This window comes from Mastigoproctus giganteus, chromosome 10 (assembly GCF_048544385.1).
Source record: "Mastigoproctus giganteus isolate SK-2022 chromosome 10, ASM4854438v1, whole genome shotgun sequence".
Taxonomy (NCBI): Eukaryota; Metazoa; Arthropoda; class Arachnida; order Uropygi; family Thelyphonidae; genus Mastigoproctus; species Mastigoproctus giganteus.
In genome coordinates, this window is record NC_143584.1 from 184,630,444 (window position 1) to 184,646,541 (window position 16,098).

Below are 16,098 nucleotides of genomic sequence, written 5' to 3' on the forward strand. Positions count from 1 at the left end.
TATAGATTCTAATACCTCTCATGTTTGGGGTTTACATAAAAAAAAAATATAATAATAATAATAATTAAACGATGCATTAAAACTACCTTGGTAGTAGAAACGATGTATCTGCATTACCCATGCATAAGTAAACTCCTTCAATTTTTAATATTATATAATATTGTCCCTTAGATTTAATCTTAAAGGACACTACCTAATAAATAATGTCTTTCCTATTTCAGCCAGTAATCAACATAGTGATCTGGAAGTGATATTAACAAAAAAATTAGAATTCAGATATACCTGGAAACCCTTCACCTATAAACACTGTGCCTCTATTGGCTGATGAAGCAACATTACATTCACATCAATTAAAGCAATAATCAGGAAATAAACTCATCAAAGTTTATTTCCTGATTATGTTAATGGAAAACAAATGTGGAACATAATTCCACATTTGTTTTCCATTAACAAAGACAAAAATAATCATAGCAGGAATTAAAATTAGAAAAGAATTTAGGAAGGTCATATGCTTATTTGAAATTCAGCAATGAATTTTGAATAGGAAAATGAAAGAACTGTTTTTGAACTATAACAATCACAATTTGAAGCGGGCAGGAATTTATTGACTTGAAGGAAACTCAAAGTGGAAGTTAACATTATTGTAAAAAGAGAGTCTGAAACTGAAATGTTTCATATTCTCTTTTGGTGGGATTGCAAATTCGGCGGAATTACTAGAATGATTAAATAAGCTTAATGGAAGTACATTTTAATCAATGTATGGAGTTCATAATTCCTGCAGAGTAGACTCATATTCTACACTGTTTGCATTTTTAGAGCACATGCTTTAGCAAAGTCTCAGAGAAGATACAAAAAAAATTCTTGGTATCTTCCTCTCTCTGGTCTGACCCCAACAGTCACTCAGTACATACAGAAACAAGATTCTAAGGTGAATTCAAAGAAACAACTCCTGATCTCAATTCTCTACAAACAGCTTTCAGAAAAGCATCATTGCTTCATGAAAAAAACACTGCCATAATGCCGTGAATGCATGTAAAATGTGGACATGGTGGCCTGAAAATAGATCGAAGACCTGCACAATGAAAAACAATGCCAAGAAAGATAGTTGCTAACTGATAAGGAAAAACTCAGCAGGGGTAGATCCAGACTGGATGGGATATATTGATGATTATATATGTGATTGAGAGTAATTGAAAATTAAGCTTGGATTTAGTACCTTAACCAGATTTTATATAATATACATACAACACAAAATAGTTACACAACAACTTAATGTTGAAAAACACTTAGTATTTGTTCCTGTTGCTCTGAGAAGGCAAAACTCCAATTACCCCCACTAGACCTACCACAGGGATTAAGTTGCAATAAAAAGTGCAAATAGTTATTTAGTATAAATAACAAACCACCTTTCCTACTTGTAAGACTCATATTCCACTTTGGATTCATATCGGTATAAAAAATCTGTTTGGAGTTCAACAAAACTTCTGAAAGATGTGTCACCTGTCAAATTATTCTCAGGGTAACTGGTGGAAATTATTTGCATCATAAGATGACTAACTGCAAGACACCATTAAGTAATAATAACTAAACTGATGTTTGCTAGAGGTTCCATTAGATTTTTTTAAATTTGTGATTTTGTATTAGCATTAGCAGGGGCATATGATGCAAGAAAGCAAACTTAGGAGCCACCACTCCCATTTCACACCTCCTTTGTTCGAAATACCTGTCCAGCTGAGCCTTAAATTTATTTAGGCTATCAACTTCCACAACAAGAGATGGAAGTCTGTTCCACCAACCAACTACCAGCTGGCTAAAGGCAAATTTCCGCACATCTATCCTACATCTGTCTTTCCTCAATTTGAATTTATGCCCTCTCAGGTGATTATTCTGAACAAGAGGAAGAATCCCATCAGCATTGAGCATGCCCAAACCATTCAAGGCTTTATACACCTCTATCAGATCACCTCGCCAGTGCCTAGTCTCCAGGCACTGTAATTTGTAAAACTTAAGCCTTTCTTCGTAAGAGCAACCCTTTGTTCCATTCACTAATCTTGTTGCCCTTCTTTGTACTCATTCCAGCAGCTCTACATCCTTCTTGAAATGAGGCCTCCAGACCTGTATGCAGTACTCAAGGTGTGGCCTGACCATTGCCTTATACAAGGGAATAATCACCTCCTTATCCCTGCTAGAAAAATTCCTGTATATCATTGACAAGACACCATGAGCTACTCTTGCAGCCCGTCTACACTGCTCAGGACACTTCATATCTGCCTACACAATTACCCAGGTCCTTTTCATTCTCTACCACTGTCAGTGTAGTACTACAGAGTTGATACGTTACTCTGGGGTTACTGTTTCCCATATGTAGTACTTTACATTTGTCAATGTTAAACTTCATTTGCCACCTCACAGCCCATCTGCTCAACTTTTCCAGATGCTGTTGCAGCAGCAGCATACTGTCAGTAGTGTCCTTAACAACCCTGCCAACCTTTGTATCGTCTGCAAACTAGGACATTAAGCTTGATATACCATCATCAATATCATTTATAAATACAGAAAACAACAATGGACCCAACACTGAACACTGAGGGACTCCACTAATAACATTAGTCCATGATGAGTAGTGTCCATTGATTAACACTGTCTTCTCCCCCTCAACCATCCCTTTATCCATAGCAGCAATTTGCCTCCAGTGCCACACTGCTCCAATTTGTGCAGCAATCTTCCATGTGCAACAGTATCAAAAGCCTTTCTAAGATCCAAATATATAATATCAAAGTTACCTACATCCAGTTCTTTTGTGACTGCATCATAGTATGCAATCAAATTAGTCAAGCAAGACTTTCCCTTAACAAAACCATGCTGTGTCCGAGCTATAACTGAAATCTTGTCTAGATGATCCTGCAGTGCTTCTTTAACCAGTGCATCCATTAATTTTCCTGGAACAGAAATTAAACTCATAGGTCTATAATTACTTGTGTCAGCCTTTGATCCTCCTTTGTGAATTGGGATCACATTTGCACATCTCCAGTCTATGGGTACCTCCCCTAAGTCCAAAGAAGCTCTCATAATTATGGCTAATGGTTTGCTTACTTCCTTTGCTGCCTCCTTTAATATAACTCGATAGATCCCATCCACCCCAGGTGCCGCATTTTTTATGTTTATCCTCAACAATTTCTCCTCCACTTTCCTCTCAGTTATTACAAAATCATCTAGCTCGCTGCCACAGTTTACTTCGCCTCTGGCATTCCCCTTCCTGAATAACTCCTCGTGTGTGAATGTAGATGCAAAATATTCGTTTAGTTTGTTAGCCACCTGAGCAGGATTATCAACAGTTGAACCATCAATATCCAGTGGAGCAATCTGATTCATCCCTTTCCTTCTAGAGTTTACATAGGTAAAGAACTCTTTTCTGTTTTTCTTTGCATCCTTTGCCAAGGATTTCTCATAATCTGCCTTTACCTGCCTAATCTCCTTTGTGACTTATAGACCAGCTTATATCTATCATAGGCTTCCATGTCACCCATTAATTTATATGTATCCCATGCATTTTTCTTCTCCGCCATATGTCTCATTAGTTCATCTGACATCCATTTAGGCATAAACTTTGAAAAATATTTCTTAGTTGGTAAAAAAAAAAATGTAAAGCCTAGTAGCTTCCAAGATAAATTCTTTGAATGCTTCCCATTTTGAATTTCCTGTTGGCAATATCATCAGTTGGTCCCACTGTATAGAATTTAAATACTGTCTCAGACCATCATAGTCACCTTTATGAAAGCAATAACCCTTCCCTTTACCCCTGATGGTAGTTATCTCTTTGAGTAAATCCCACTTCAGCACACTGTGATCACTGCCACCTAGTGGTTCCTCCATCTGCAGATTCTTAATGCATGAAGAATCACTACTGATAATCAGATCAAGAGTATTACTCCCTCTAGTTGCCTCCCGAACATGCTGATGTAGAAAACAATCATCTAATAAATCCACAAAAGCCTTGCTAGTGTGTGAGTGACCAACCCACAAATTCCAGTCAATATCTTGGAAATTAAAATCCCCCATTATAAGACTCTCTGATTTACTGGCCCACTCTATTTCCCTGTACAGTTTCTTATTATACTCATCAGAGTCATTAGGCCTATAGCACACTCCTACTCTCAATTTTGATCTCCCAATGCTTATGTCACACCAAACTGACTCGACACTGCACTGTCCAGCGATGTCGACTGGCTTCATTTCCTTGGATTTTATGTGTTTCTTAACTAATAGCATAACACCTCCTCCCTTCCTATCCTGTCTATCCTTTCTGTACACATTGTACTCCCCAAATTCGAGTTCTGTGTTCCTTATATCTGTGTGACACCACATCTCTGATATCCCAACAATATCTGCCTTTGATATTTTGAGCAATACCTCAAATTCATCATTATTTACCAAACTCCTGGCATTGGTGTACACGCAAGTATATGCACCTGTTCCTATTCTTAGCTACCCTAACACAACCCATGTGTTTACTTGTACCGCAATGACTCCCAGCAGTCTCTGAAGTGCCCTGCATCTTGTTTTCCAAGCTGCTGCTCATTCCAATAGAAGCAGTGCAAGAATCACTTTCATCTCTGCCAGTGGCTACTGTTAATCTATTAGTCCTTGTATCCCCCCAAGCTAGCAGTTTTCCAACCAACCTAACACTGCCTCGATAGCATCAGCAAATATTCTTGCACCCTTTCTATTTAAGTGTGTAACAATCTTTCCAGGGCCAAATTGATCATATGGAAATAAAAAGGCATTTTCAAAAATGAGGATTGTTAACAGTCTGCCAGCTGCAAAATATCATTCAACAAATTAAAGTTAATCTTGATCAGCTGATGGTGTTTGACCCCCATGATAGATGATGGGGTTTTTGACCCCCATGTCAATTGCTTTGAGTCTGAAGTGGGTCTTTGTTTTAAAAATAGTTTAGATGTGAGACAAATTCTATAACGAATAGCATCCTTTTTAAATAGTGAATGATTACCTATATATTTTTGCCTATGATTTTGATGCATATGTGAACTTCAATGAGACAGAAATTGATTGAGTAATTTGGCACTGACAGGTGTGGAGAAAGAAGTTTTTGACAAATGGTCTTTCAATGAAATAACACATCTTTTCATCTGCAAAAGTATGAAAAACTTATCTTTAGTAATTAGACAATACAGTAATTACAGTAATTAGACAATAAAATAAAAAATAAAAAACATTATGGCCATCTTATTTCATAAAAACTTTTAACTATATAATATAATATATATATAACATATTATGCCTCGTGCATTGAAACTTCAAATATATATAATAAAAATGTTTAAGCATATACTACACTGGTGCCCAAAAATTAAGTTACAGCCACAGTTTTTTTTTTTTTTAATGGAAATGCAAAAATTTTCATGTTTGATACTCTAATGGAATTCAACATAATGAATCTGAAGATGCTGTCAGAATATGATTTTAAGCTCCTCCAAATCAGAGGAAGACTACAAAAATGCACACTGAACCAAAAACACTCTGGGAATCTAATGTGATACAGAATACATCTGATCAGGTTTTCTCTTTTGTAGACTCCAGCATAGATGTCTGGTAGATTTTGAGTGATGACAACCACATATCAAAATGTCACAAAAAAAAATTTTTTTTTAAAAACATATTTCATAGTTACAATATCTCAAAGAAATCTCCAGACTCCTGTACAACTCAATCCTAAACATGTGGGAAACAACTAATATCAGCAGTCTGGTTTTCCTGCAGTTGTAAAGATGCCATCTAATATGATATGCCTTGCAGCTAGTTATAATTATTGTCCTCCCACAACGTGGAAAATATCTGGATTCGATTCCCATCCTGAGCTGATTTGATCTCAGGTGAGGATTGCATGGCTTTTTACTCTAGAAAACTCCAGTTTTTCAGCCAGTAAATAGGCAAACTGACCATAGCATATACACAATTTACGGGCAAGCCCTCAGCTGCTTTGGCACAAAGTCAGTCATTCAACCAAGGCTTGCATTCCAAAAATGTTACTCTATTGTTATTGAAAATAATATTCACAAGGACATGGCTATAAAATGAAATCAGAGTTGGGGATGCCCTAAGATTTCCCAATGTCTCTGATGCAGTAATGCCTTTACAGCACTAAACATATAACACAGTCCAGGTTTAATCCTGTGAAATAATGTGTTTCAGAAAAACATCATCTATCCTCCCTCAGTGTTCAAGGTGTACCCTACCAATTTTCCAACCAAGGACACATTGATATGAAACCTGGAAACAATCATATCCAGATGCCCATTCTCGAGGATACCAAAATAAATATAGACTTTATCACATTTGGAAGGGAAGAATGACATTGATGTAGCCCTGTTTGTAATGTTGTTAACTTCTATACATCAGTAAGGGAATCCAGTGAGATGAAATCTTCCATACACAGTCATTCTTTTAAGATCTGTAATGCTATTGCTAGAAGTCATCAATCCTTGGCATCTCATTCATCCAGTACTCACGATTACTTATCAACAGCCATTAACAAAGCAGTGAGCTACATCTTTTGCTGATCAGTGGCTGCAGTGAATGTTCAGCACATGGTTCATGCTGTACACTTTGCCATACATATCAAAATGTCTTTAGTCATAGTAAGGTAGGATTATGCACACATGCTTCCTAAAAATGATGAAACATTCATTTGTGTTTTGCATGTGACATCAATTTTCATCCAGGATTGCAGATTTTCTTTGTAAACATTGCTCAGATAACCTGCCTTTCTCAATCGGGCAAAATAACTTTCAGATTCATACTCAGGAAACTGCTAATACTGTTGTTTAACTATCCTGCCTCCTTTTATACATAGTATACACCACATGATTCCTGCTCATGAGCACATGAATATAGCAGTGTGGCCACTATTTTTTTTAATAACCCTTCTCTATAATCCATTTTGCTTTTATTATACAAACATGGTGGAATTTCCAAAAGCCAATAAGTAGACAAAATGAAAGTCTGCTTGGAAATAAGTGGAAGGAATGCATAAAAAAAAACTTTGCCTCCAGGGACTGCAGCCGTTTGCTACTCACCTGGTTCATGATTCTGTACATCTATAGCCATTGGCAGTGAGAGTCAAAAAATAAGCTATACAAAATAAACAGGCGCCTCCGTAGCCAGGTGGGAAGGAGCAGCAGTGCGTAGCACACACTTCTTGATTAGACCGGGGTTCGAGCCCATCACCACCAAATACGGAGGATGCGGAAAGGTCAGGGAATGACCACCGCATATCCACGGAGCAATATGGCCTTAGTTGCTAATGCTCCTAAAAAAAAAAAAAACAGCATATTATAAAGAATTCATCACTTACCGCACAGAAGCAATGATGAGGAAAGCAATCAACAAAGTGGCAAGAGAGACAGAATATCCTATCCTGGAAATTTCCCTTATTGCAGGTAAATGTTTCTGAAATATAGAATAAAACCAAACTCATGCTTCAACTACAAATTTATTACTAATTAAATAGGATTTAGGATTTGTCTAAAAACTTAGCAGTAGGGATTGACAGCTTTTTTTTTTTTAACTTGAGTAGCAAGTAGTATTATACGGCAAAATAACCTTTTCTTCTACTAGCATAAATAGTACACTTATATCTTGGTTTTGCATATTAGGCAGTCCTGAAAAACGCTACATAAATTAAAAATGCATAACTTAATTGCTAATGTTCCATAAAAAATAATGATAGGAGGAGTTGCATTCAAGAGCCAAGTGATGCACACTGTTGAACTCTAGAATGATACATTCTCCTACCAAAAGTATTCAGAACACCATATGATTGGAAAATCCTGAGTTTTAACAAATAAATTAATAATCTGTAACCACACCTTTTAGTTAGAAAAAAGTGAAAGAGAAATTGTTGAAGTTAAACATAAGAAAGGTGCCTGGGGTGGATGGGATCTATCCAATTATATTAAGGGAAGCAGCAAAGAAGTAAGCAAACCCTTAGCCATAATTATGAGAGCATCCTTAGATTCAGGGGAGGTCCCCATGGACTGGAGAAGTGCTAATATATTGCCAATTCACAAAGGGAGGGAGGGATAAAACGGTGACACAAGTAATTACAGACCTGTTGGTTTAACTTCTGTTCCAAGGAAAATTTTAAACTGAAATTGAAATTTTATTTAAATTAAAGAAATCATGACTCAGACCGGAGCAGCAAAACAAAAGGTTCAAGCTAATGGAAGTGCTGTGGCTCAGAGGAGAACTGAGGGGGGCAGTTGCCTTCTGAATCACAGCCATCTAAAATGCACAGCTTGCATGATGTTTGTGGAGCATTCAGGTACGGGACATGATATTGCCATGGGGGATGTCTTTGTGTGCGCGCGCGATGCAAGGAGTGTATCGAAATCAGGCAACAACTCAGCGTTCTTATGGGCCTATATGAGAACTTGAAGGACAGGGTGGATGCCCTCGAAGGAACTAAATTGAGGGGCCCATCAAGCTCTCAGCTGCCCACATCAACGCCAGACCTTGCACTTGGTCATCGCGCAACACAGCGGCAACCCCCAAGGCAGAATGCGCTGGTCCCAAAGGAACTAGTAGTTGTTGGTGACTCTACTGTCAGGGAAACGGGGAACATACTTTGTAAAAAGGATAGGTGGAACAGAACCAGGGTATGTCTGCCAGGGGCAAAGGTTGATGACGTTGTAGAGCAGATATCATCTTTTAAGGGCACAAAAGGTGATATAGTTGTAGACGTTGGCACTAATGATATCAAGAGTAGGAGACCGGCAGAATTGCTTAACAAGTACAGGTCACTGTTGAAAAAAAGCCATGAAATAGGGTTGAATTTGAAAGTGTCTGCAATTCTGCCCAGACACGATAGGAGGGAGTATATGATGAGAGCCTTGTCGATCAAGTCGGCCCTGGAAAGATTATGCAAGGCTCAAGGGGTAGAATTTTTTTCAGCCTGGACTGTACTTGTTAACAGGAGAGATTGCTTCTACAGGGATGGGATACACTTAAATAGAAAGGGTGCAAGAATATTTGCTGATGCTATCGAGGCAGTGTTAGGTGGGTCGGAAAACTGCTAGCTTGGGGGGAGACAAAGACGAATAGATTAACAGTAGCCACCGGCAGAGGTGAAAGAGATTCTTGCACTGCTTCTATTGGAATGAGCAGAAGCCTGAAAAACAAAATTCAGGATATTTCAGAGACTACTGGGAGTCATTGCGGTACAAGTAAACACATGGGTTGTGTTAGGGTAGCTAAGAATAGAAATAGGTGCATGTATACTTGTGTGTACACCAATGCTAGGAGTTTAGTAAATAAACTTGATGAATTTGAGGTATTGCTCAAAACATCAAAGGCAGATATTGTTGGGATATCAGAGACATGGTGTCACACAGATATAACGAATGCAGAACTGGAATTTGGGGAGTACAACGTCTACAGAAAGGATAGACTGGATAGGAAGGGAGGAGGGGTTATGCTATTAGTTAAGAAATACATAAAATCCAAGGAAATGAAGCCAGTCGACATCGCTGCACAGGGCAGTGTCGGGTCAGTTTGGTGTGACATAAGCATTGGGAGATCAAAATTGAGAGTAGGAGTGTGCTATAGGCCTAATGACTCTGATGAGTATAATAAGAAACTGTACAGGGAAATAGAGTGGGCCAGTAAATCAGAGAGTCTTATAATGGGAGATGTAGCCCAGTGGTCAGGAGCGAGAGTGCATAGCACGCGTTCCTTGAGTAGACCGGGGTTCAAGCCCGTGACTACTAAATACGATAAATATTTGTATTGACGATTTATTGTAAACTCTACTGACTTGGTTGTCGTGCCGGAGTATAAACAGAAAATTTATTTATTTTATTTATTTATTTTAATTTCCCAGATATTGACTGGAATTTGGGGGCTGGTCACTCACACACCAGCAAGGCTTTTGTGGATTTATTGGATGATGGTTTTCTACATCAGCATGTTCGGGAGGCAACTAGAGGGAGGAATACTCTTGATTTGATTATCAGCAGTGATTCTTCATGCATTAAGAATCTGCAGATAAATGAACCACTAGGGGGCAGTGATCACAGTGTGCTGAAGTGGGATTTACTCAAAGAGGTAACTACCATAAGGGGTAAAGGGAAGGGTTATTGCTTTCGTAAAGGCGACTACGATGGACTGAGACAGTATTTAAATTCTATACAGTGGGACCAACTGATGATGTTACCAACAGCAAATTCAAAATGGGAAGCATTCAAAGAACTTATCTTGGAAGCTACTAGGCTTTACATACCAACTAAGAAATATTGTTCAAGGTTTAGGCCAAAATGGATGTCAGATGAACTAATGAGACATATGGCAGAGAAGAAAAATGCATGGGATACATACAAATTAACACGTGTCACAGAAGCCTATGATAGATACAAGTTGATCTGTAACCAAGTTACAAAGGAGGTTAGGCAGGCGAAGGCAGATTACGAGAAATCTTTGGCAAGGGATGCAAAGAAAAACAGCAAAGAGTTCTTTACTTATGTGAACTCTAGAAGGAAGGGGATGAATCAGATTGGTCCACTTGATATCGATGGGTCAACTGTTGATGATCCTCCTCAGGTAGCTAACAAACTAAATGAATATTTTGCATCGACATTCACACATGAGGAGTTATTTAGCGAGGGGAAAGCCAGAGGTGTATTCAACTCTAGCAGTAAGCTACAGAATCTTGTAATAACTGAGAGTAAAGTGGAGGAGAAATTGTTGAAGATAAACACAAGAAAGGCACCCGGGGTGGATGGGATCTATCCAGTTATATTAAAGGAGGCAGCAGAGGAAGTAAGCAAACCCTTAGCCATAATTATGAGAGCTTCCTTGGACTCAGGGGAGGTACCCACAGACTGGAGATGTGCAAATGTGACCCCAATTCACAAAGGAGGATCAAAGGCTGACACAAGTAATTATAGACCTGTGAGTTTAACTTCTGTTCCAGGAAAATTAATGGAGGCACTAGTTAAAGAAGCATTGCAGGATCATTTAGACAAGACTTCAGTTATAGCTCGGACACAGCATGGTTTTGTTAAGGGGAAGTCTTGCCTGACCAATTTGATTGGATACTATGATGCAGTCACAAAGGAACTGGATGCAGGGAATAACTTTGATATTATATACTTGGATCTTAGAAAGGCTTTTGATACTGTTGCACATGGAAGACTGCTGCACAAATTGGAGCAGTGTGACATTGGAGGCAAATTGCTGCTGTGGATAAAGGGGTGGCTGAGGGGGAGAAGACAGAGAGTGGTAATCAATGGACACTGCTCGTCGTGGACTAATGTTATTGGTGGAGTTCCTCAGGGCTCAGTGTTGGGTCCATTATTGTTTTCTGTATTCATAAATGATATTGATGATGGTATATCAAGCTTAATGTCGAAGTTTGCAGACGATACAAAGGTAGGCAGGGTTGTCAAGGACACTACTGACACTATGCTGCTGCAACAGGATCTGGAAAGGTTGAGCAGATGGGCTGAGAGGTGGCAAATGAAGTTTAACATTGACAAATGTAAAGTACTACACATGGGAAACAGCAACCCCAGAGCAACGTATCAACTCTGTGGTACTACACTGACAGTGGTAGAGAATGAAAGGGACCTGGGGTGGTTGTGCAGGCAGATATGAAGTTCTCTGAGCAGTGCAGACGGGCTGCAAGAGTAGCTCATGGTGTATTGTCAATGATATAGGAATTTTTCTAGCAGGGATAAGGAGGTGATTATTCCCTTGTATAAGGCAATGGTCAGGCCACACCCGTATACAGGTCTGGAGGCCTCATTTCAAGAAGGATGTAGAGCTGCTGGAACGAGTACAGAGAAGGGCAACAAGATTAGTGAAGGGAACAAAGGGATGCTCTTACGAAGAAAGGCTTAAGTTTTGCAAATTACAGTGTCTGGAAACTAGGCACCAGCGAGATGATCTGATAGAGGTGTATAAAGCCTTGAATGGATTGAGCATGCTCAATGCTGATGGGATTCTTCCTCTCGCTCAGAATAATCACCTGAGAGGGCATAAATTCAAATTGAGGAAAGACAGATGTAGGATAGACGTGCAGAAATTTGCCTTTAGCCAGTGGGTGGTTGGTTGGTGGAACAGACTTCCATCCCTTGTCATGGAAGTTGATAGCCTAAATATGTTTAAGGCTCAGCTGGACAGGTATTTTGAACGAACAGAGGGGTGAAGTGGAAGTGGTTTTTTTTTGGCTGATGCTGCATAAGCTTGCTTTCTTGCATCAAATGCCTCTACTAATGCTAATGCTAATGCTAAATAATGGAGTCACTGGTTAAAGAGGTAATGCAGAATCATCTAGAAAACACTGCAGTTATAGTTCAGACAGTCAGGGCCTAACTTGAGGATATGCAGGCCCTAGGCAAAAGTATTTTTGGGGCCCCTGTAAAAATGTTTATTATGAAATCAACATTTAATGTTTTTGGATTAATAATAATAATAATGATAAATGGATAGGTTTTGTGAAGTATGGTGCCAATGGTGCATTCAAAAAGTCACCTTGACAATTCTTGCTTGACTCTGCTTTTTAATTTTCTGATGTTTTTGGATTAATAATAATAATGATAAATGGATAGGTTTTGGTGCGGTTTGTGAAGTCATGGTGATAATGGTGCATTCAAAAAGTCACCTTGACAATTATTCTTGCTTGACACTGCTTTTTAATTTACTGATATTATACTATTCTGCTCTAGGATGAGGCGGCTGTTTGTTCAATACCATAGAGTTGAATACTTGTTATTTGATACAGATGAATATATTTGCATTGACAACTTAACTTCAGAAATATCAAGAAAGGTGACTAATTAGGAGAATATATTAGTTACTCAGAGACTCAGTTATATTGCAAAATAAGATGTTTATTCGATTATTCCCAATAATTTGAAACAACTAATACTCTACAAAACAAAATCAAAATTGACACAAATAAAATATAAAAAGTCACTACAGAAAATGACAAAAACGAAAATATACCATCTACATAAAACAGAGGTTAAAAACCCATGAGTCCCAACCCCATTGAAGGTAACTGAAGAAGTTCGAGGGGTCACGAGGAAGTGAGAAGTAAGACCTAAACATAATGCTTTTATCATATTGCTTGACATTGTAGTTACTAAAATGTCAACAATGCAATTGGCAACACTCCTTCGAGACCCCATTGTAGCCCTATAATGTCACACGTTACAATTTTAGCTGTGTCCATTGTCATTTATGAGCCCAGGCACATGCTAGTTTGCCTAGGCCTAAAAAAGGCACTAGACAGAGCATGGGTTTGTTAACAGGAAATCTTGTCTGACCAATTTGATGGATACAATGATGTCAACACAAAGGAACTGGATGCAAAAATTATTTTTATATCATATACTTGGATTTCAGGAAAGCTTTTGATACTGTTGCACAAATTGGAGCGCTAAGGGAAAGTTACTGCTATGGATAAAGGGATGGTTGAGTGACAGAAGACAAAGAGTAGTAATTAATGGACACTGCTCTTCATGGATTAATGTTATTAGTGGAGCCCTCAGGGTTTGGTGTTGGGCCCATTGTTGTTTTCTATATTTATCAATGATATGGATGAAGGGGTATCAGGCTTAATGTCCAAGTTTGCAGATGATAAAGGTTGGCAGGGTTGTTAATGACAATATGCTACAGCAACAGGATCTAGAAAAGTTAGGCAGATGGGCTGAGAAATGGCAACTGAAGTTCAACATTGACAAATGCAAAATACTGCATATGGGTAGCAGTAACCCCAGAATAATGTACCAACTGTGTGTTACTATACTCAGGGTAGTGGAGAATGAAAAAGACCTGGGGTAATTCTGCAGTCAGTTATGAAGTTCTCTGAGCAGTGCAGGCAGGTTTCCAGGGCAGCTCATGGTGCCTTGTCAATGATATACAGCAATTTTTCTAACAGGGATAAGGAGTTGATTATCCCTTTGAATAAGGCATCAGTCAGGCCACACACCTTGAGTACTGCATTCAGGTCTGGAGGCCCTCATTTTAGGAAGGATGTAGAGATGCTGGAATGAGTACAGAGAGATTAGTGAGGGGGAACAAAGAGGTGCTCTTACCAAGAAAGGATTCAGTTCTGCAAATTGCAGTGTCTGGAGACTCAGCACCTGAAAAGTGATCTGATTGATGTGTTTAAGGATTTAAATGGTTTGATCAAGCTCAATGCTGGTAGGATTCTTCCCCTGCTCAGATTACACACTTGAGGGATCATAAATTCAAATTGAGGAAAGACAGTTGCAGTATAAATGTGCAGAAATTTGCCTTTAGCCAACGAGTGGTTAATTGCTGGAAGAAACTTCCATCTGTCATTGCAGAAGTTGGTAGCTTAAATAAATTCAAGGAAGAACTGGACAAACTTTTGAAGTGAATGGGAAATGTTTTTTTTTTTTGTTTAGCCGATGCTGTATAATCTTGCTTTCTTGCATCATATTCCACTACTAATGCTAATTCTAACTTCCTTCAATCTGGTCTAAACCTCCTGTCCTGAAATTTGACTTTATGGGCCCTAGCTCTAGAATTCTTTATAACAGTAAAAATTCTACCTTCATTCATTTTATTAACTCCTCTCAGAGCCTAATAAACCTCAATCAGGTCATCTGCAAGATGACTGGTTACCAAGCTCTGAAGCCCATATAAATGGAGTATTCCCACATATGGTCACCCTTTTGCTGATCTCATCATGCAAGTTGCCCATCTTTCAAAACAGTTGATTTTTTTTTTTCAAATGAGGTCTCCATACTTGAACACAGTATTCCAAATGTGGTCTTACAATTGCCTTGTACAGTGGGATTATGACCTTCCTATTTCTACAGGACAATGTTCAATAAATCATTGATAACACACCATGGGCTTTCCTGGCTGCCCATTTAGGATGTGCAAATCTGTCCTTAATTCAGAAAGGGCGGAATCATAGGGAGAAATAAGTAATCACGGACCTGTTTAGCTTGACTTTTATTTCAAGGAAAATAATGGAGTCACTGGTTAAAGAAGTAATGCAGGACCATATAGACAGGAATGCAATTATACTGCAGTCCCAGAATGAATCTGCTAAAGGGCAAACTTGTCTGACCAATTTAATTGGATAATATTACACAGCAACAAAGAAACTGGATGCAAAAAATAATTTTTGCAACAAATACTTAAATTTCAGAAGATCTTTTGATACTGTTGCACATAAAAGACTGTTATACAAATTGGAGCAATGTGGCATTAAGAGCAAGCTGCTGCTGTGGATAAAGGGATGGTTGACTGGGAGAAGACTGTGAGTGGTTATCAATGGGCACTGCTCTTCTTGGACTAATGCTGATATCAGAGTGCTTCATGGTTCAGTGCTTGGACCATTGCTGTTTACTATATTTATTGATGATGTTGATGAAGGCATATCAGGTTTAATGTCTAAGTTCGTAGGATGGCAGGATAGTTAATCACAATAATCGTGATATGCTACTATAATGAGATCTAGACAAATTATGCAGATGAATTGATTGTCCAGATTTTAGTAATATCCATTTTACCGCTTTTAATCATCTGACTGAGCCATATACACTCAGTCAGATTTTATCTGACAATGACCATGTGTCTGCTATTTTTAGCTTTTTGAAATCAGTAAACCATTTTACTCGTATTTAAAAAAATCTACTTTGTTAATGTTACTTGTTTACTGATATTTGTCGTTTACTGTTTATACTTGTTTTTATACTTTGACTTGGTGACCTAATTCGTTAGGCCACTAAAAAAAAAAAAAAAATTTATTTTTTAATGACCAGGTTTTGGTGCATTATAGCCTTAGTTGCTAATGTGCCAATAAAACCCAACAACAAACAAACAAACAAAGCAGATGAATTGAGAAGTGGCAACTGAAGTTTAATATTGACAAATGCAAGGTACTGCATATGGGTAGCAGTAATCCCAAGTTAACATACCAACTGTGTGGTACCACACCCAGGCAATGGAAAATGTAAAAGTCAAAGGGTTAACCATGCAGTCAGATATGAAACAGTACTCACATGCTGCCATTACAGCTCATGGGGTTCTGTT

The 16,098-nt window shown here is 38.4% G+C and overlaps 1 protein-coding gene across 1 annotated transcript in view; it reads right to left on the bottom strand.

Annotated features, from left to right (window-relative positions):
* The window catches only part of LOC150079619 (secretin receptor-like), a 122,792-nt gene that overhangs the window by 71,235 nt on the left and 35,459 nt on the right, over nt 1-16,098 (bottom strand). The window contains exon 5 of the mRNA XM_090383138.1: nt 7,376-7,470. Coding sequence (XP_090239264.1) covers nt 7,376-7,470 — 95 coding nt within the window. The remainder of the gene's footprint in view (nt 1-7,375; nt 7,471-16,098) is intronic.